The sequence below is a fragment of the Haplochromis burtoni genome, unplaced genomic scaffold (genome assembly GCF_018398535.1).
Source record: "Haplochromis burtoni strain Fernald_Lab_line unplaced genomic scaffold, NCSU_Asbu1 Contig_96, whole genome shotgun sequence".
Taxonomy (NCBI): Eukaryota; Metazoa; Chordata; class Actinopteri; order Cichliformes; family Cichlidae; genus Haplochromis; species Haplochromis burtoni.
The window spans coordinates 153,299-175,837 of NW_024582457.1; the positions used below are offsets into that span (position 1 = coordinate 153,299).

A 22,539-nucleotide genomic window follows, 5' to 3' on the forward strand; every position below is an offset into this window, starting at 1 on the left:
CGCACTTTGGTCTTTGGGGGTAATTTGGTGCCAGAAGAGAAAAAGACTAAAGCACCTGATGTAAGATTCTGATTAATTGTTGCATAAAGATGTTTTCTGTGTGTGTGCGGCTAAGATTCCTCCTCTTACCTGATTTATCTTAACTGAAGCTGTGAATTGCATCCCCTCAACAGCCCGCTGTTCATCAGTGTCACATAGTCATGTAATCCATAGAGATCCCGTTTTATTGTTCATTTGCCTGTTTCATTACCAAAAAGGTCTTAAATGGTTTAAGACATTATTTCACATTAGTTAGTCATTATTTATTGTTGCCAGTGGGAGGTGAGTTTAAATGACTAGCAGCACAAAGTCGCCAATAAGTCGCCACGCTGTCAGTTTTAGCCTATTTTCAGCTTAGTTTTATTTTCATTTTCATGCCTAAAACTTTTTTTTCTTGCAGTCCAAGGAGATAGCATGCTTCATACTTCATTGCATTTACCTGACAGCTGTGAGTAAAAGATAAATTCCTGGGCACAGCAGCTGAGAAAAAAAAAATCTAACACCACCATGATAACCTGTTCACAGCACAATATCCAGCAGGTGTATTATCTTAGCTGGTGCTGTTAGAAAGGAAATGCCATTAGCTTAGCAACTATGTGGGCACAGAACAAAGCTGAGCAGAGTGACAGTTTGACCTGATGCAGCCATAACTGATGTTCTTCCACATTCACTCCACTTTGCCCAGCTACATTATATGTAAATGCACATACAGTCTACCTATATAGTAGCTGGATGCACATTTAGACTTCAGATTATTGAAGCCACTCTTTTAATTTTACTTTGAAAGTGAATTTGTAGGATTTCTGTTCCCTTTTATGAAGCCGTTTTGGTACTTTTACCTTCTCCATCACTGGTAGCACTACCTGAGCACACAAAGAAATTATCCTAGAAATGCAGTTGGTAAAACAACAGCAGCAGACTATATGCTGTTCAGGTCTCTAAAAAAGTATTCCTTATATGGATAAAACAAACAAACAAACTTTAAGATAAAGCAAAGCTTCTGAAATATAAATCTAAGGGATATTATTTATAATAGCAGACTATTGGTTGCATATTTACTGCTTATACGCTGGAATAAAGCCTCACGTTAAGGATTATGAATGTGAAGCTTCATAATAAAAAGTCTAGCATACAGACTTATTGTGTGTGATGGAAGTTTAAAAAAAGAAATCCCAATCTGCACCACAGACATGCAAGTCTGCAAAGTATTGCAGCCGTTTTTCATCAGGGCCTGAGCGACAGCCTGTACACCTTTAAAAAATTATTTATTTTCTTATTTACCTCTAAATAGCTTTTTTTTCCCAAAACTGCATTATGGAAGCAAGCTCCAGCAATGGCCCGCTCACTCCTGCCTGTGTCAAGTTGAAAAAGGAAATCATTAATATAACATTAGAAGCTGGCTGTGAACTCATAACTGCCCTGGGCACACATCAACATACATGCAGCAGCGTTCAGTGCACATACACCTTCCCCCAGGTTGAAATGTCATCCTTCACTGTCATTACATTTCTGCCCCCATTAACTATTGATTATCTCCACTTCAGCATTTGGAGCCCTGCTGTGGAAATGGCCCTCGTGGCTTGCTACGGATCAGGCGGAACAGAAGTGCTCCCCTCCTCCTCCTCCTGGGTTTTTACGCTGAAAAGGGAGCAAAGTCAGATTCGCCAAGGGGCGAGGGTAAAGAGGGACAAGCCGGCAGGGACACGGAGAAACAAAGAGTGACTGCACTGTACCCCCACCTGCCCACTAGCAGCACGGTTGAGCGGACGACTGGAGGTTAACTTGTTCTTTTTTTTTTGCACCCATGAGAATTTTGCCACAGCATGTGTTGAATATTTACTGTGAGGTTCAGCTTCGCTTCTGTTTTCTTTCAGGAGAGTGCAGGTAGAAAAGTTTGTTTGGGCAGGAGCTGAATGCCCTCTGCCACAAACAAACTGCATCCTTAATACTATGGAGTAGTTTGTGCAGAGTTGTCTTCGCACTCCTGCTAGTCTCTATGTGGCTGTGTCCTGCTAATGGACTCCCTCTATTTTTTCTATATTTCAGCTTTTGAATGTTTTACACGTACAATCTGTGGAAGCAAATTCAGTGTTTGGGGGATAAAAATAAAGAATAAAAGTTGATCTTACGACCTTATTAATATCACTTTGTTTATGAGGTTTGTTTCCAAGTGTAGAAAACTGAATCACACCAGAAGGCTTCAGAATCCCTCATTTCTACAAAGGGAATAAAAAACACAAATCCTAAACAGTGTATATTCAACAAAATAGCTTCAGCACTCTGAGATATTATCCATAATTTCGGCTAAGTGGGTATGTGTGGTATATACAATTATGGCTTAAAGCCACGAGTAAACAAGGGAGAAATCCTCAAGTGTCCAGGTTTATATTTATGACTCAGAGAAATCAGCAAAAACATGGAATTCTTTCTCCACCGACAAAATTAGAACAAAAGCAACCAATCTGCATTCGTAAAAAGTCCCATTTATTTCAAAGTCATTTCATCAACAAACATAATAAATCTGCATTCTGGTATTTTTTGGTGGGTGGCGGTGGGGTGGGGTGGGGTGGGGTGGGGGGTGCCACACCAGGAACACATGAATAAAACATTTATTTAAATAACTGATCAGCACCCCGTTTCGGATGAAACAAGTCGAAGCCTTCCCCCACTCGCCGAGGCTGGAGAATAAACAAGAAACAAGCCGGTGCACGGTACGAGCGAGCGAGAGTTAGTCAGGCCAGTCCCTGCTTTACATGATTACTGTGTAGGGTGAAATCCACTAGAATCCAATGTGGCTTTAAGATAATCCCATCAGAACTGCAACAGTGTAACGCTACTACAGAACACCCAAGCCTGTTAGCACTGATGAGAGCCTATAGTGAAAGAGAGGGAGGGGAATATGACAGAAGAGTGGAACAATCCTTGTTAAAAAAAAACAAAAAAAAAAACACTTAACTTCTACAGTGAAAAACCAAAAGTTTAACAGCCTGCTGCCAACAAAAGCACCACGTCTTTTATTGCTAGTTGACATTTTCTAGGAAAAACTAGTCACACAGACAGAAAACTAAGTCAATAATTGCATCGGGATAAGTCTTCGTATAAAGCTCTGGAACACAAACCCATTTGAAAAATAGCTTTTTTATGAATACAAGCCTGAGTTACCCACATTAATTGTTATACATGTCCATGAGATAATACTGACTTAATATGCACCTCTACTGCCTCATTTAATTAACGAGAACATGTTTTGATACTGCCAGCCTTTCTGCCTCTGTCTAATGTCATTCTGATTTATGGGGAACAAATGTTACACGGGGAAAACTTACACACTGGTGTAAGCCGATTTTAGGCCTATATACTTGCCATCCTTTTTAATTAGGTCCTATCAGTCAGCTACGATGCCTGGGCTCAAAAGCAGGTGTCAATAAGGAGCAAACTTCTGCCGCTCTGACTTTTTGACGCCGGAGATTGGCATTTTTGCGGTGTAAGGGGATAAACCCTGCGTTAGGCTGGAAGCGGCTGCTGGGTGGACGGCCAGCACGGGGAGCGTTTTCATGCCAAGCAGGCTGGAAACGGGGACGGCGTAGTGTGGGTTTTGGATGGCTGGTAAGGTGGAGGGAGAGTGGACGTTAATTGTGGTGGGGGCTGGGGTGGTGGCCGCCAGGACGGCCATAGAGGTTGCAGAAGTGGAGGCAGTGGAAGCAGACTGTGAGAAGCTCATGTTCAGGTCAACTGGGGTCGCAGAGGAAGCGGCCTGCATTGTGTATTTAGCCATCTCTAAGCTGCAGGCCGTGACGATTGGAGGGGTAGTTGGAGACGGTGAAGGGTTAAGAGGAGAAAAATGGAGAAAGAAAAACGGGGAGAGGATGGGGGGAGAGACAAAGGATAAGGGAGGTGAGAAAGGAGAAAACAAAAGAATCAAAGAAGGAATGTGTTAAAAAGCAGAGACAATAAGGATTTGAATGCAGTCAAGAGAACGGAGCAGTGAGTTGGAACAAATCCAGCCTCACCCTGAGCACAATATCTCTGTCCCAATATAATAGCTCAGTGTTTGGCTGTCTTATCATCAGGCTGCGAGTGATGCCCTGCTGGACGTGGCTGTCCTGCGTAATGTCTTACCTGGCATTGATGAGGTACTGGGCCACACTGATGCTGGCTGGTGAACCTGTGATCGTGACTTGGCGCATGGCTGAGCCATCAGTGGCGCTGGCAATTTTGATGTGAGCTCCAGAGACCTGGCGAATCTCATTGATCTTGCTACCCTGTCTTCCAATTATGCAGCCAATGAACTGGGAGTTGGAGATCAGAAACATGCGAATAACAAAACAGGAATGCAGAAATTAGAGTTTACAAAAGAACCTGGGAGCAACCACCGTGGCCGTTTTCTGTAGAGGGAAACCACATTTCTCTTTATTATTGTGACAACAGAAAGCATATCTACGGTCCAATATGCCCATCAGATAAAACAGATGATACATAATTTATCACCACTAAAGCACTGGCTTTTATTTTTTGCAAACTGATTGGTATTTTGGCAAATATGTTTATTTCTTGTCTGAGTTAAATGAGAAGGCAGGATGATATATTAGAAACAGAAGGAGCATCTATCTTGGCTCTGCAGTAGAAGTAGTAGTGTTGATGATAAACAAGAAATTATTTTAAAAAAATTATATGATAACATGTTAATATGCTTAAGGTAAATAATTCAGCAGCAGCCGTAATTATCTGGGAGACAGTGCAAAGAGAATAAGTGGCTGTTGCACCTTATCACTGGGTCCCACCTGCTATGTAATAGAAAAAAGAAGTAGATAGCTTGTCTATCTACTCTGAGTGACTTCATTATACTCTTCTGTAAACGCAGCAATAACATTGTGAATTATTTTGGTCACTAAGTAGTGCAGTGAAACTCTGACACCTTAATATTCCTACAGTGTAAAGTCAGCAAAATCCACCTCCAAAGCTCAGTAATTACCTCCGCCGAGGAGGTTATGTTTTTGGAAGCGTTTGTGTCATTCTTTCTGTAAACACATTAGCTCAAAAAAGGTTTGAATGAATTCTGATAAAACTTTGCAGGGGAGCAGAGCGAGGTCATGTTAACAATCCATTAAAATTTGGCTTAGACCTACCAGGGTCTTCAAGGTCAACTTAATGATTTATTGGTCAAAAATTGGAAAAAATGCCTTTTGACTCAAAAATTGTGATTCTTACAAGTATGGTATGTAAAAAAAAAAAAAAAAGATTTTGACCTCTGACCTCTTCTTCAAGGTTAAAAGATTGATCTGAAGGTCAAAGTGATAACTGACCTCTGACCTTTTACATTTTAGATCTGCCTTTTGACCCCAAAATGTGTTATTTTAACTGCGCTACTAACTTCCTGCATAAAATACAGTAGAAGTCCATTAAAAGTAAGAAAATGAGATGCCTTGACGGAGGTTTGTGCTCTCAGGGTGGTTCTTGTTAATTATGTTGCTTGTTTGGACAGCGTAGTGCTACTTTTGTTAGCACTCTTGCTTCATGGTAAAAAGGTCCTGAGTTCATATCAGGGCTGGGCCTCTCTGTTTAGAGTTTTTACGTTCTCCCTGCACTTGTGTGGGTTCTCTTGGGGTACTCCTGCTTCCTCCCATAGTCTAAAAACACGTGTGGGTTTTGGTTAATTGGAGATTCTAAATTGGCTGTGAATGGTTGTCTGGTGATGTGTCCATGGTGTACCCTGCCTCTCGTCCTATGACAGGATAAGCTGCGGATCTCTGCAACTCTGAACTGGATACGTAAGAAACTGGATGGTACAGTGACTTCCTGGAGTCTTCATTATTTTCCCTCAATGCTCAAGAAAAACACTTCTTTTGCCCAAGAAATAGACACCCATTAAATATTACAACTTGTTGATTTTACAGTTTGGTTCAGTCATTATTAAACTAACAAGATACAACATTAAAATTCAGAATTGACAGACCAAAGCTGGGTATTTCTCCCCCTTTCCCTGCCTCCATGGTAAGCTTAGCTAACAGCCTGCTGGCTTTGTTTTTATGTTTACACACCTGAGAGTCAGTCTCACTCATCCAAGTCTCAGCAAAAAAAGTGCATTTACCAAAAAGATGTTTCCTACAACATCAAGTTCTGACATGATTCAGTACAGATGAAACCAGGACTGTCTGTGTCTGAAGCAGCACAGTTAACAGTCCTCTAACAGCCGTCCACAGACATCTTTTCAATAAATCTGTTGTGGATTCCTTTTGCAATAATCTATGTCAGCCAAAAGCAAGGACTATTTAATTTCCGCAGCTAAGTAGGTGAAACATTTGTGTCCAAACAATTCCTCATTAAAGCTGTCCTCCTAGAAAGTTTTAATGAAGCCAAATGCATGGAGATTATCAGTTCAGGTTTTAGTGCCGGGAGAACACAAACAATGTAACACTTACATCATTAGGTATTGCCAGCTCTTGTGAACTTGTGGGGGCAGATGCATCCAATCCTGCAAAGTAGGACAAGGAGCGCTACCAACAGTTTGGCACTAATGGCTTCCACTTTCATAGCACGACAAGTTGCCCTACTTTGTCTAGGTTATCACTGTTACACTGCTAAATTAAGAAGCAGAAAATAGCATAGGGCAAAATAATCATTCTAAAAAGACAATACATAATACATGCATGCTGCTTGACTATGACTACCACACCAATACTTGCTATTTAATCAAAATATTGTAATGTATTGTGCTGAGTTAGTTGTGACGGAATATATGAGTACGTGGGGTGGTTGAGGTCAGGGATGGTCTGGCCAAGACAGTGTTAGATTTGGAGGAGAAATGTTGCAAAAGGTGGAGGATGGGGTCAAAAACTTAGGATTTGTTTTTGTTTGGTTTTTCTTTGGAGAGGGAAACTGGGCAAATGGGGCTGAAATTTGGGTTTGATGGGAGAAATGGTGAGAAATTGTTAAATATTTACTAAACTGTAAATATTTTTGACATTTTTCACATTTCCCTGTCAGAGAAAGCTGCTGTTTTTTTCCTTTTTTAGCTTATATATCATTCTGTCTGCTTCAGTCTGTCGCATATTCTTTTCAGTGATAAATATTTCAGTGACTAACTTTCAAGGTAAAAAAAAAAGAAAGCTGGGTGGCTTAACCTTAAAAACCTACAATTGTGTTGATTATTCTTGTTTTGTTTTTCATCTTATTTTCTTGTGAAAATCAATGAAATGCAGATGCGCGCACATCACCGCAAAGCCACCGTCTACTCTCAAAGAAATCCTTGATCCTCACTGAAGTGACAGCAGTGTTTTGATGGTGTGAGTCGAAGAGGAGTGATGAGAGAGGGATAGATGGACTTCCCTGGGGAGCCGTGGGTACGTACCAGGGAAGGTAGGGTTGCTCTGCCCAAGGGAAGGGAGGGGGATATGCTGCATAGCCAACTGGTGAAGCTTGGTCAACTGCAGGGTAGGAAGGAAGTTAGAGCTAACCAATCAAACTGGATTATTTCAGAGGAGCTGACAACTACAAAACAGAGCCAATCTGAAGTTCACAAACATCACACATGGTGTCAGTATCAAGAGATTCATTTTCCTCAGAAAGCATGCTGACTTCTCATAGCAGTCATCTGAAAATACAGTCACATCTCATGCTACAAAGCTACAAGTGATCATGAACTCTGCAAATCTTCATTTCCATTTCAATCAGTGCATGCTGCTACCGTGGGTTAGTGTTAGTAAAGTCAACAGATCAGGGTTACTGAAATTTGATCTTCGCAAAGTAGGGTACACAGAGGGCGTATCGGTGGCTTGGAAGGAGTGGGCAGGAGTAGGTCATTAGGACTGATGTCAGTCACTCAAATGAACATACTTACATCTTGATGTGCAAAAGCATACTGCCCTGGAATTGCAAAGGCCTGGAAGGAAGAACAGATGAGATACGGTTATGTAATCGGGTGGTGCAGACATGTTATAACGTGCTACTTGAAAAATGAATTTGTCACAGAGCATCAAGAGGAAAGTCAGTGCAGTGAAAATCCATTCCTTTCCCCTTTTCCATGGCTCTAATGTTTATAGATCTGACGGAATTTCATCTAAATGTCATCTGCCTTTCCCCCCCCCCCTCTTCTCCGACCATTAGCTGGAAATCCAATAACATAAACAGATGTCTGATAGGTCAAAGCAGACTCTGCCAAATTCAGGACAGCGCCTGGGCAGCTCGTGGAAAACATCAGCCTTAGACACAACATGTAAACATGTGAATTATTCATGTAAAAGCAAGTTATTCCTAAATTTTCGGCTAAATGCATGTAAATATGATCAATGGTTGTATATATTTACACTGTTTTGCCCGTTTAGTAATAGAAACACCCCCTGATGATCAGTGAAATTTTGAAATCACACAAAATAATAAGTCCACTCAACTGCTGCGTGTCTTTAAATAAGCTAAATTCAGAGCTAAACAACTCCCCTATGGCTACTTACTTGTGCAGAGTGCTGTGGTGCTAATACTGCATGGGTTCCAGCAGGTACGACCTTGGGACGGTAGGGAATAGTTGCGCCTTTCGGTGGAGACTGGAGACACAGTCGTGCAAACCAAAAAGGGAGAAAATTTATACACTGGCGCAGCTGAGAAAAAGAACTCTCACTGGCATTGATGCGTTTTATATCCTCCTTTATAGCACTGCCTGAATCTTTTTATATCCCATTCATCTGCAGAGAAAGTAACATAAAAGATCGGACCAAAGAAAACTGCGATACAACTGGGAGCACAGCTGAAAATAGGGAATTGGCAAGTTTTTGATCAAAATAGAAAGAGGTCAAGTGGATACTAAACCCAAAATCCAAACTCAAAGCTCCTCAGAATACATTAAGAGCATGTGCTGCGATGGGCAGTGTGAGAAAAGTTTAAAACGGGGTCTAAAAACGTGAAGAGGCTTTGACAGTACAGTGGTAATTTAAACGCTGACATTTTAACGATATGGGAAAAGTACTGCATCAATATCCAGTTTTATATGTTTGTTATATAATACACGTCTGGGTATATCAGACAGACAAGGTTAAGAACTATCAATATAAATTATCTGGGCTTTAGCTTTGAAGACATCCTGAATTTACTACCTTCCTCTGCTCTCTAAATAAATGTGACATACTTGACTTCTAAATAGAGCCGCTGAACGTGAAGATCATCTGCTGGCTGACAGCGCTTACCTCCAGCATCACAGAGCAGATGTGTCTTACACACTGAGTGATGGCCTGTGGAGTGCCGGAGATTGTGACAGCCCTCTCTGTGGAGTCCGGCAGCATGTCTCCTGCCACCTGAACCTGAGCGCCTGTGGTCTTAACATCACCAGACAACAGAAAATACAAAGGCTATTTATTGCTGAAAAGAGCACGCCATCACCCAGATTGAAATGCCGTTTCGAGCACCCCACAAATTATCCTGAACACATTTTGACATGCAGGGAGCAGCTGCAAGCCAAATAGCAATGTGCGCTCCAATATTTGAAGAGGCGCACACAAATATTGTCCATTCGGAATGAGTATTCAGGCCCTGCTCATCCTCACAGGCATAATCAATGGGATTTTCACCCACCCCCCTCCCCGCCACCCCTCCAGAAAACATACACATAGCTTCATGTAGTTTAAGGCAGAGAAAAACAAGAAGATTTTGACTTGAGTGTTTGATACTCAGGGTGTCAGAGTGCCAGGGAGACTGTTTTCTGTGCTTGTTTGGGTGCAAAAAAAACAACTTCCTGCTGCAAAATGAAAAAAAAGAAAGAAAACGACTCATACCTCTCGGATTTCTTTGATCTTTGAGCCTCCTTTGCCAATCAGTGAGCCACACTGGCTCCCCGGGAAAACCAGGCGAAGTGTCACAGGTGGCTTGCTTGTCACGTTGCTGTTTGTCATTGCTGCGGTAATATCCTGAGGGAGATTTCCAAAATATGTTGTTTTTCAGTGTCGACTGTACGGAACATCAGCGTTATTTGACAAGTCTTTTTGTGTGTGTGCGTGTTGTGATGCAAGACTGGAGAAAAGGTTTCATGCTTTTGGGCATACCTCTTCAAACTTTTGCGCAATCATGGAAAAGGCTCTAAAGATGCCCTCTGTAGGTCCTGTGATGGTGACTATCCTCTCAGGGGACGAGCCCTCTGATATGTTGATGCGAGCGCCACTCTGGAAGCAAAGCCCCGCGGTTATTCCAGCTGTGATTTGATTCGATCTGCCTGACAACGTGAAATTATACGCCCTTTCACATTACAGATGTCAAAGCAAACACTCACCTCCTCCCTCATTTTCTTGACTGTTTCTCCTTTCTGAAATCAGGCAGGAAAACAAGTCGGTTCGATTGGATTTATAAGAGGAATATAACAAGACAAACAGAAATAAAACAGCCAAAAAATCAATAAATGGTGATGGATTGTAAAATAAATCTACCTTCCCAATTATGCTGCCAACTTCCTGTGGATGAAAAGATAACAGCGGGACTTCTCTCAACAGTTTTTCAGCAGGATGTAAACATTTTAAAAGCTATTACGAGACCGTTAGGCTATTACAACAAAAATGCACTGAATGATTTGAACTATTTACAAATGTCCATTACCTTTCCGTGCATCAGCAGCCTCAGCGTCAGTGTAACGTTCAAACTCCCATCTGAAGCCATTTCTTCCTTGTCAGACATTCTCGTTTTCCCAGATGTAAAGTAAAACACTCTGCAAGGATCGAGAAATAGTCAGGTAGTTCAGGAAATAACATGTAAACTGAATGCATGCAGGCTGAAGTGAACATTACCGCTGTAACATTTGACTATTTATGTACAGGGTCTCATTCAGGCCTCCATCGGGTACTGCTGCTTTTTATCTTTTTATTCTGAATTTCCAGCAAACCTGTGATTTTTGGGTAATCCTCACTACTCGTGCTAACTACCCTGTTCTTCTGTTTACAGCTAAATTCCCAGAGCGGCCTGAAATATGCATCATTTCTTTTCCTCAACAAGATTCAGCTGGAAAGACCTTTCTGGCAAAATAAATGTTAAAAGCTTTCATGAAGTGCGTGTAAGCTGCATTACCACTGTGGAATCCATCTGTGGCACAGATGAAGTAGACCTCCATCTGAAATTGTTATGGATTATTACCTTAACGAGGATAAACGTTGAGTAAGTGGAAAATTCTCCAAAGATGGAACACTCACTTTTATGTTGCTTTACGGAGCCACGTACCCTTTTGGGGGATTTTTAACTTAAATGATGCTCTCTGAAGAGTCATGGACCATTGTTGCTTGTCTTCTGATCATGTAGTTGTGAGCGGGGGAAGATAAGCCTATCGCTGCGTGCAATCTTCACATGGGACTGTGTCTTTAGTTCCGGCTAAATACAAGTTGTGTGACTCTCTTGGAGAAGATAAGATATAAAGGAAGCTACTTGTGCTGGGGAGGCCTGAGGATCAATTGATGTGTGTGTCTGTTTGTGTGAGAAAGAGACAGAGAGAGAGACGTGTCTCTTAATATCACACTGACACCACGCAATGTCGACTCTGCTGTGGCCGCGTATCCAATTCTTTGTATTTGTAGAACAAATAAAGAATGTCTCGATGCAGTGAAGGACGGCCAGCTTATTGCACCGTAACAGACAGAGAGACGACTTCAACTCTATAAAGCGCCAAGGTCGCAGTGTTCATTAGATCATCATGGTTCTGCTGAGAAGTGATTTTTCTATTTACTTTAAATGCTGGGCACAATGGAGAGTTTGTAGCTAATAAACAAGATAATCTAAATGGAGAAAAAAAAGTAATTTAACAGGAGATTGATGTGATTGTGGACTAACTTAGTAATCACTCACATGTGAGACATTATCTAAAACCTTTTTGCAAATGATAGATTTGCTTTAGCTGAAATCTTGGTCATGTCAGAAAAAGCAGGAATATACTGGCTATAGTGGCTTGCTGTTGGCGAGCATGCATGAAGTGCTCCCAGTTAATCTGCAGTTAAAGTCAATCCTACTCTAACGTTTTAACAGTATGCCTAATGACAACCATCTCTCATTTCTGTATATTTTGCATCCAAGGAGCCAGACTTTACTTATTGAGTTTGACCAATAGTTCTCCAGGATTTCTGAAGGTGTTTTAAATACTGGCTGCTTCTCACTTAAAAGCTAGTTTTAGTTGTTCTCTTATTTTCATTCATATACTCCATATTGTATGTTGTTATGTATGAGGAAACATAAAATATAATACACATATACCAAAATATCATAAAAAGACTTTGTCAAAAAAATGTTTTTAGTGGACAGGTGGCTGTGAAGAAGCCATTCTTAAGGAAAGTAAACAGGGAGAAAAGGCTGAGGCTGAATTACTTAAGAACTATACAAAAAGTCAAAAGTATCAGGTCTTATGAAATGAGGAAGACGTACATCACAGACAGAGGTACAACAGTGAGTGTCTACAGCCATCTGTAAAACATAGTGGGTGCGCTGTCATTGTTTGGGGCTGTATTTTTTAGCCAGTGGTGTTGGAGATGTCAGATTTCCACCCACCATGCGTCAGATGGGCAGCAATATCATTTTTCAGCATGACATTGATCCAAAAAAACACTGCCAATGCAGTAAAAGCACAATGGAACACTATCAGTCATGTATTGGTCTCCCTATAGCCTGGTCATCAACGTCACTGATACTGTGGGATCATCTCGACAGAGAAAAGAACAAAAGCCAGCCAACATCTAAATAAGAGCTTTGAATGGAGGAGAAGTATTGCTGAAGACTACTTAGAAAAATTACAAGAAAGCTTGTCTAAAAGAGTTCAGGCTGTGTTGAAAAATAAAGGTGGTCAGGTTTGCTTCGTCTACTGTATTTCCATGTATTGTTTAACTAAGTCACTGCATCCGTTTTCCATTTTGATATAAAAAATATACAGAAATGAGGGGTTAATCAGGACTTTTGTTTAGTATTGTACACCTGTTAACTTTTTAATAAAGAGTTGGATGAGACATTGGCGTAACATTGTGCTGAACATCGGGGGGTCAAGATCTCTGTCTAAATAAATAAATAAATCTGAGTAAATTCCCAGATGTTTAAATGTGCAACTATTTTGCTGGTAATACTTGAAATGAGTAAAGACATTAACGGCCTATTTATGCAAAATAATTCATAATTTTATTAGGGGGGTTATATTGGTAGGGTCTGATTATCGGGGGCCATAACCCCCCTAACCCCCGTGGAAATTACGCCCCTAGGATGAGAAGATTGACACTATTCCTTTGTCTTTATGAAGTAGGGTTCTAGCCAGTCAGCTTAGTTTAGCATGAAGACACAATTCTGCATCTTTGTTTAATCAATAACAGAATGAATCACAAAAACAATACACTATGGTTTATCTGCCTGCCTCCTTCACTGGTTCAGCCAGTTGGCAGGCAAACAGTGAAGCTCTCCAGGAGCTGTTGAACCCAGTCAAGGATTTAGTGACCTTTGGACTGAAACAGGCTAAGCTAACAGGCTGTAGCCTCATACATATGTACAGATGGATAACCCTTCAATGCCAAGTGTTTCACAAAAAGTGTCATTTTTATGACCTTCCCATAGATCCCAGCTTTTATACTCACACAAACCAATAAATACAGTACTCTGTGCCGCCATTCCACACCTAGAAAAAAGAAGAACAGCGTGATTGTGTGGGTTTGATTAAGACATGCTAGCACTAACAACAAAATTCATTCAGGAGGTATCCAGTTAAAATGTTGGTAATATCAGTGTGATGACAAGCAAACAAAAACGGGGTTTCCCAGCAGCAGCAAGAAGCTTACAATATGGTATTGTTCTAGCACATTCCAGTGTTGATAATACCAGACTGGGCTAAAGGCCTTAATCCAACCAATATCTTGAATAAGTGGAGGGTGTCTTTCTGCTAACAAGAAGCACAGCTATTCTCTCCTCTGTGCATCATTATAAAGTTCCTGTGAATACATCGAATAAAGCGAAACATCTCTGTCTAATCCTATAGGCCGGGATTTGTTTAGCTAATGCTAAGACCCTTTTGACCTATTTCTGTCACCTCTAGCATGCAGGCACCCACTCAAGACTTCCCGAACAAAACGCTGGTGCACAACAGCACCCACAGAGTATACATGATAAAACAGATAATCTACAGGAACTCAGCTCCGGGAACAGGCAGCCAGAAGTGTGCTTCAGACAATAAAAACAGGGTATTATCCCTCGGGGGAAATGGAGAACAATGTCTAAGTGGATTACTTGAAGGATTTCGTATGAAAATATATTCAAATTTGGAGGCTATGACGAAGAATGATAGAACATTTTGAAATTGAAACAGTACTGATAAAATTACAGCATTTCAGGAGATTATTACTTGCAATTGTTCTCCAGTTTAGGAGCAATGCTCTTAAAAGACAATGTTTCAAATTACTTATCTCGCTTATCACAACAAGGCAACAGCATTCGCTTCTTAAAAATCTCGAGCAATGGCTATTTATAGCTATTTTGTGAGCCACCACATATCAGTATATAAGTGTGAGTCCTCTCAGTGTGGCATTCCTCCATCAACACAAAGCCTCCAGTATTGGAGATTCATCACATGTCTGGCTTAATGTGTTAATTAATTCAAGCCCAAACTATCTCTTAGGGGAACGGTGCAACAAAATGCATTTACAGCACAGCACAGAGTACAGGAAAAACAAGCAGCTCAAATTATCTCAACCTAATGGGAGTCAGGAGTAGTGCATTAAAACAAAGCCTCTCATTACTCAGCTTCCATTAAAAGTCCACAACCAACAACTTCAGCTTTCTTTCTGGCTAAACCCCAAGGTTACTGTAGTATGCAACAATGTTCCCAACAAATTCTCTTCAGTGAACAATCACCAGCTTGCATTTGAAGCCCAGTGCGAGGCCCGTAATGCATCAAGAATGAGTGGTTTAAAGTACTGACCTTATATACAAAATACTGGTTCCGTGCTCTTATTTCTGGTATTCAAAAAGAATGGCGCTTTAGTTTGTAGTCCGTGCTCAACGTATGACCCTTTGTTGTCAGTTATCCACAGAGTGGACAGATGGCTCCCTGTGCCCTCAGACCGGCTGGAGCGGAGGCTGGCTTTGCTATTAGTCCCTCAGCTTAGCCCAAGATAAGCCCCTACGCAGGGCAAGTGAACCCGCATCTCTTGCCTAATTCTCCCTGTCACAGTCACCAAAGAGGCGTTCCTCCGCATGGAGTTCCACTAGCTGAAGAGGCCTAAGGGCAGGGCAAAGAGGCTCTCCGGCTGGACAGTGTCCAGCAAAGATAGAACCAGCTACAGTTACACCACAACAAAAAGACCCAGGAAGGTCTAGCCTTTTGCAGTCATCAAAAAAGCACAGTGAGATGGTGAAGAGAAGCTTTGTTAACCGATGTTGGTTCGTGTCTAACGGCTCTGCATGACTGCTGTGTTTTTCATTAGATTTTCTGAGAGCTTCCTGCCAGCACAGGGCAGGATTTTCTCTAAAAATAAATCTCCTTGTAAGAAATCTGTGCTTTCTTACAAGGAACTTGACTAATTGAGGGGTGGAAAGGACAATGTGGCGTTTGAGGTATTTAGTGATGTTAAGCACAATGTCTTCGTGGGGGGCTTTGCCCACCCCCCTTCATACGGCCTCTGCCCTCCCCCACAACAAGCCCTTCTGCCCTTGTAATGAGGCCATACTGGATACAATACAGCCCTTCTGTACAGAAAAAATGTATTCAGCTGAGACCCAAATTTGTGAAGGAAATGAATCAGTGAAGCATAAGTGGCATATTTAATTACTATTCAGTGCATTGCACGGAGACAATGATGGCTGCTGCGAGTCTCATGGCCGTCTATCAGACGTGTAAGCAGACATTCACTTCTCAGCTATGATTTCAATTCAGCCTCCAAGTTGCACTTCTATGATTAAAAGATTTTACCTCGTGAGAACAGAAGAAGGAAGGCTGTCTTTATAAGTCTCAATACTGACTTGATTTGACTCGCTTCACTTTTTAGGAGGCCTTTATTTCAGAGTTAAGACAAGGTTAGAGGTTAAGCAGTAAAAGTAAGCAAAGGTTTATCCAGTTATAACAAAACAGGCTCAACAGGGTGTCTCTTTGTGTCCAAACTGCAAGTAGAATCAGAAGCACAAGAGGAGCATCAAAGCATTCAAGGGCATAGCATGTGACAGCTATTTCTATCCTTTCAGAGACCATGAGATGATCTGGCATTTCATGCCAATCACTTGTGACTAATTTCTTCTCCTTCATGTACCTTGTCTGTCAACTAGATTAAAAAGTCAGGGATTAGATGTAATTGGATTACAGTGAAGTGATTACTTAGACCTGCTGGTGTAATCAGTTACAGTTAATGAAAGCAGAGTACATGTAGTGGTTACCCAAATGGGAAAAACTAGATAAAGGATAAAATATACACACTGCCCTTGCATGATTTTCTGTGGCTTTCTAGCTCTATAGCTAGCACATCTTAATCATCACACAGTATTATTGTGAACTAATCAATATTTTTAATCAGTCACTTCTGATTAATGCCCTCGTTTGTGCACCCTGTTAGCCAGCGAGGCTAGGAGTCAGATGATATGTAAGAGGTACTGAGAAGCAATTTCTCATGCTTGTTACTCAAAGCAGTGATTTCAGATGTCTTGGAAGGAATTTAAATGCCTGTACAAGATGAATACACAGTTCATGCTCATGATATTATTTAAATGTATATATGTGCTTAGCACCTGTGAACCTTTCATGTCTGCTGGGCTGACACAACGCACTCAAAAATCTGATGGATGCCCCATATATGAAAATGACAGCTATAGATTATGTGTCAGTGCAGATCTCTCATCAGCTGCCAGAAACATATGTACGTGCATAATGCATGTATTTCTACAGCCAGCGCCCCCTTTGGAATGCGTTAAAAATATATATTTCATCTGATAAATAAGAAATGTTGATGTAAGGAAATATACTGTGTCCCAACTTTTGGTTTTATATCCCACAGCACCATCTGTTTTACAGTAAAAACACATAAAATTACACAATATAAAACAACATTTTTTAAGGTAGCTAGACTTAAAACTGCATGACTCTCACTTATCGTTAATCACATTCACAGAGAATACCTGGCCTCCCAATAAGCTTAAAAGATTCAACTAACCTATATTAAAAACCAGTGTACATTTTTAAGGACTTTTTTTTCTCTAAGCTAAACATTTTTAAGATTGCCAACCGTTTATCTGATGCTCTTCTACAAAAATTGGCCAAACGCGAAGGTTGAGATTTATTTTTTTTCCCCCACGTGACCACAGTGCAGCTACAACAGTTTTGATTGGTCCAAGGAGCAGCATGTTTTGGTGCTCTCTTCCGTCTTCCGTCTTCCTAGCAGTAAATAAATAAATAGTCATTACACCGAGGTAAAGTAACACCAACATCTGCTGGGTCGGCCGGTCTTACGCACAGGGACTACAAATGGACGAGGACTACAAAAGCTCAGCTGCTGTCCGCCGGACTTTACACTCTAGCAGAGTCGATCAGTAACCTACGCAGTGATAAGGACTGTGTTTGAAATATCTGAAGCAGGAGCAGTCCCGCTGTGTTTTGTGTTACCTTTGTTCGGCGGAACAATTGTCATAATGGCTTTTCACCAACTTTGCACTTTTGAAACTTTTCAGCAGGTCTCGGGGCGCTACGGTTATGGAGAAAACTTCAGAGACGTGATCGAGCAGGAGTTCACGCGGATTAAAGGTAATGATTGTGCTCAGTCCTGAGCAGCAGCTGTAGTGACGGAACCGCTGGCTGTAAACCGTTGCTTCTCTGTTGTAAACAGGGATAACATACCTGGATCATGCAGCAGCTACTTTGTATCCCGAGTCTGTGCTTAGGGACTACTGCCGGGACATTACAAGCAATCTGTACGGTGAGACAAGTCACATAAAATCCCACCAAGTGTTACTGCAATGTGGTTATTTTTCCTTGAGCCATGAAATTTAAAAGCATCTCCTTTTTGTTTTCCCCCCCAATAGGAAACCCCCACAGCCACAACCCCAGCAGCAGACTCACACATGACACGGTGGACCGGGTCAGATACAGGTAAAGTCTGTGCATGCTCTCAAAAGCCTTAATAATGGGCCAGCAACTCCTTCAGTTGGTACTTTGCTGGAATAAATGAGTGAAAACATTTTCTTACAGGGTATTGCAGCATTTTAACACCACCCCTGAGGAGTACTCTGTGATTTTCACTTCTGGTTGTACAGCCGCTCTTAAATTAGTGGCTGAGAGCTTTCCCTGGAGGTCGCACACAGAGAGCCAAGCAGGGAGTCACTTCTGCTACCTCACTGACAGCCATACCTCTGTAGTTGGCATGAGAGGACTGACTTCTAGCCGGGGGGTGGTTACCCAGCCCGTCTCCCCGCAGGAATTGGAAAACAGAGCAAAGGATGAAGCTCAAGTTGAAGATGTTATTTGCCAGACACCGCACCTCTTCTGCTACCCAGCACAGAGCAACTTCTCAGGGAGGAAGTATCCCCTTAGCCATGTGAAAGGCATCCAGGCGAGACGCCTTTACCCAGCGTGCGCCCACCAAGGCCGCTGGTTTGTGTTGCTCGATGCAGCCTCTTATGTCAGTTGTTCGCCTCTAAGCCTACAGGACTGCCCTGCTGATTTCATTCCTATCTCTTTCTACAAGATATTTGGCTTCCCCACAGGTCTGGGGGCGCTTCTTGTCCGTAACGACGCAGCAGACATACTAAAAAAGACTTATTTCGGAGGAGGCACAGCAGCAGCTTACCTTTCTGGAGAAGATTATTATGTACAGGCGGCAAATATTTCTGACAGGTAAAACATTCTTACAGCCCATCGAAGGCCAGATAGTCTCTGAGAACTCACTGTTGTGAGCATCTGTATTCAAAACGCAATGTTTTCTCTCTCCCCGATAAAGATTTGAAGATGGCACTGTGTCCTTCTTGGACATCATTGGCTTAAATCACGCATTTGAAGCTCTTTACAGAATCACAGGTACTGTTGCCAGAGCATGGCGATTCATTCAATCTGTTTAATAGCGAAATCACGATGTGTATGCGGGTTGTTTATAATCTGCCTCAGGTTAAAAACAACAACCCTCAACCTTCATTTATTTCTTTTTCCCTTCAGGGGGCATGCACAACATCCAGCAGCACACGTTCGGCCTGGCACGATACACTTACAGGCTGCTGTCAAGTCTTTGCCATGGCAACGGGAGACCAGTGGCTCACATATACACCGAAGGCCAGTTTGACAGTCCAATCACACAGGGCGCAGTCCTGAACTTCAACCTAATGGATTCAAATGGACAGATAATTGGCTATTCGCAGGTGCATGTGGAAAACAGAATTTACTTCTATTTCATAACAGTCTAATAATTGTGTGTTTATGTAAAGGAGGTGAAATAATTTCTGTCACTCACAGGTCGACAGAATGGCCAACCTGTACAATATTCACGTGCGCACGGGTTGCTTCTGCAACACGGGGGCATGTCAGTCCTTCCTCGGGATCACCAGTCAGCAGGTGAAGAGGAACCTGCAGGTGAGAGATGAAAGAAAGAGAAAATTGTCAAAGTCTGTTAAGGGCATGCGTAGGTAGAATGAAACGTCTCTCTCTCTCTCTCTTTTTCTCTTCAAGGCCGGCCACGTCTGTGGAGACAACATCGACATAGTGGATGGCCAGCCGACCGGATCTGTTCGAGTGTCCTTCGGCTACATGTCAACATTTGAAGACTGTCAAAAGTTCCTGAACTTTGTGGCGGAGTGCTTCGTAGAGAAACCCGTCAGAGTAGACCAAGAGAGGCTACAGGAGTTAAAAAGAGCTGCTGCAGCGTCAGAGGACTCCAATGAATCTCCTTCAATCAAAATTACTAATGGAGAAGTATATAAAGGAGATGAAAAGAAGCCCACAGAAGCATCACTGAAGGGATTTCAACTGAGAGACTCAAACAGCCATGGGGTGGCTTATACTCTGACCAACATATACATCTATCCGATCAAATCTTGTGGAGCGTATGAGGTTTGAGAACAGCCCAGCCTTATCTCTCGTCTTTCTTTTCTAACCTTTTTCTCTCCTCCCCCTTCTTCCACTCTACCTGTTTTGATTTGACTCTGCTCTTCATGCAGGTCCACGACTGGCCGGTGGGCCCGCTGGGTTTACTGTATGACAGAGGCTGGATGGTGGTAAATGAAAACGGCGTTTGCCTGAGTCAGAAGAGGGAGCCACGTTTGTGTCTCATTCGCCCGCAAGTCCACATTCGCTCCAACAAATTGCTCCTGCAGGCACCAGGTCAGACACTCAGTCCACGGCTCACTGGGAATACATTTTTAAAATATATGTCTAAATTTCAGTTAGTCCGATTTTTGTGCCGTAAACTTCAACGAGGATTTTTGTTTTGCTTTTTCTTCAATCGCCCTACAGGGATGGATACCATTTCTGTTCCCCTGGAAAACAACAATCATTCGCACACGAGGGTGTGTCACAGTAAAGTTTGTGGTGACAGGTGAGCTGGCAGCGTTTGAGACATCCGAAAAGCATGAGCTGCAGGAAATATTGTGACACATGTCATTTGTTCTTTGTTTTTCTCTCGTGTCAACGCTCTCCCTACCTGTGTCGTTCTTTATGCTACCCCCTTCTTTGTGGATGGCATTATAAGGCCCTCCTCTCCCAGCTTCTTATGAAATTCCTGCTGCTTACCATTTTTAGGGGAAAACAAACAATAGAGCATTGGATGATATTAATCTCCTCTGACAGATCCCCACATGACGAGTCACAAGCTTAAAAAAAAAAAAGCCATTCACCCAGTGATTCTCCGATTAGATGTCACAGCAAATAGTAAGCAGCATCAAAACTCTGTAGATTTCCCCCGGGGGTCTCCTGAATATAATCTTCCTCCTTCCCCAAGGGTGGAGACTGTCGACTGTGGGGATGAGGCTGCATCATGGCTTTCAGACTCCCTTGGACAGCCGTGCCGCCTGATAAAACAAAGGCCTGATTTCACCCGCGAAATGAAGAAAAGGCCGAGTGAAGGTACCAGTACAAGCGTTTCACCTGTTTTGCCTCGCCTTTCTCTGTTTACTCCAGATTTATGTGGAATACAGTACACGAGCAGTGTGACCTTGCATTCAGTAATGCTGGCAACATCTTTTTCTGTGACACTGCTTAAGAGCGTCAGATTGTAATCCGAAAGACTGTGAAAATGCTGCGTATGCCAGGGATTCTCAGCCAAGGATGTGAATCCCTCATTTAGACTGGAACATGCGATTTGATTTTAAAAAATCACACCTACTGAGCAAACATTCACACCTGATTCCTTTTGCACTTTGCAATGTGTGAAAATTATTAATAAGGGAGCAGAAAACATGCCCCAATATGTTCATTTCATCCTCTATATTTTCTTTTTGGGCTCCACTGGAGTAGCTTTGGATGACTCACAGTTCAAAACAATCCTTATTTATCTTATTCCTAGCTTGTGTGCGCCACTCTGACACAAGCCATTTTAGCTAATTCACTCTCCCAGCCTTAAGCCAACGTTTTTCTGATTGGCTGTTCCATTGTAAACACAAGATATGTATATTTAAAGTGCTTATCTAAAAGTAGTGCATACCTGATTAATGAGTTAAATGTCACAACTCAGTGGCTTAAAACTGTGTACTTAAATTTTGTACAATAGTTCAATGAAATTTTAGTACTGTCCCATGTCAGCGTTAATATAAAGGCAAGCAAAACACAATAAATAAATGCATAAAGTGCATCAAGTTCAGTTGTTATAGTTAATATGACTTCATAAAAGTGAACTTAATCTGAGTATGGAGATCCAGGATTTTAATGGCAAGCCTGTGCTACAAACTGGAGATGAGGGATTTGAAAGCTCTGGACATTTAGCATCCAGGGAGAATCTAAGGCTAGGATTATACCAGGAAATACTTACTTATACTTTTGCATGTATACAACGGTCAGCTTGGGTCTGCATGACTTAAATTTCCCCATCAGATGGTGAACTTGAGGCTCTGTGCAGACCTCAGAGTCACTCCCACTTTGTAATGAACAAATGGACTTGTGGCTGCTACCACTGGCCTGACTTATGCTCCTTGAAGAGGAATGCACACAAATCCAGACACCACAGTTCTTCTTATCGTACCACTTTGAAAGAGTATGATGAGAGGAGCCATGTGAAGTCGGTGCCCTTGTACTGCTGTGTCTTTTGAGCTACAGCAAATTAGGACATCTCAGCCTCGCCTGTGCAGATGCCGATCGTTCTTTGTTTTGAAATCTGCCTTTTGCGAGTCTCCAGATTATCCTGGCGTTTAATATACATTTCTGACATCTTCATTTCCCACACTCCACATCTTTGGAACTTTTTTATTTGTATCCAAGCTAAGCAACAAGGCCAAGGGATGTAAGCACATAAGGAAAAAAAGCTGCTGTTCCCAGAGTGGCCTTGAGGCTTACTCCAAAAGTGAGTAAAAACCTGTAGACTCCAATGTTAAAAAGCCCAAATTTATACACATAAAAGCTGCAGAACA

The 22,539-nt window shown here is 41.9% G+C and overlaps 2 protein-coding genes across 2 annotated transcripts in view; one reads left to right on the forward strand and one right to left on the reverse strand.

Annotated features, from left to right (window-relative positions):
- Positions 1–2,512: 2,512 nt before the first annotated feature.
- Positions 2,513–13,639, reverse strand: zgc:110045 (uncharacterized protein LOC664755 homolog; the record flags this gene model as incomplete). The annotated part of the gene is given in 13 exon segments (XM_014335090.2): positions 2,513–3,821; positions 4,159–4,328; positions 6,459–6,511; positions 7,388–7,463; positions 7,877–7,918; positions 8,487–8,576; positions 9,213–9,341; positions 9,798–9,929; positions 10,065–10,181; positions 10,289–10,321; positions 10,443–10,466; positions 10,609–10,717; positions 13,599–13,639. Coding segments are annotated over 12 exon segments (1,305 nt in total). The 3' UTR covers positions 2,513–3,460.
- Positions 13,640–17,322: 3,683 nt separating this feature from the next.
- mocos (molybdenum cofactor sulfurase) overlaps positions 17,323–22,539 on the forward strand; it is an 8,136-nt gene continuing 2,919 nt past the window's right edge. Inside the window, exons 1-11 of the mRNA XM_005927044.2 lie at positions 17,323–17,740; positions 17,823–17,912; positions 18,019–18,085; positions 18,185–18,829; positions 18,933–19,009; positions 19,145–19,344; positions 19,439–19,555; positions 19,652–20,032; positions 20,140–20,302; positions 20,435–20,516; positions 20,919–21,043. Coding sequence (XP_005927106.1) covers positions 17,629–17,740; positions 17,823–17,912; positions 18,019–18,085; positions 18,185–18,829; positions 18,933–19,009; positions 19,145–19,344; positions 19,439–19,555; positions 19,652–20,032; positions 20,140–20,302; positions 20,435–20,516; positions 20,919–21,043 — 2,059 coding nt within the window. The 5' untranslated portion in view covers positions 17,323–17,628. The remainder of the gene's footprint in view (positions 17,741–17,822; positions 17,913–18,018; positions 18,086–18,184; positions 18,830–18,932; positions 19,010–19,144; positions 19,345–19,438; positions 19,556–19,651; positions 20,033–20,139; positions 20,303–20,434; positions 20,517–20,918; positions 21,044–22,539) is intronic.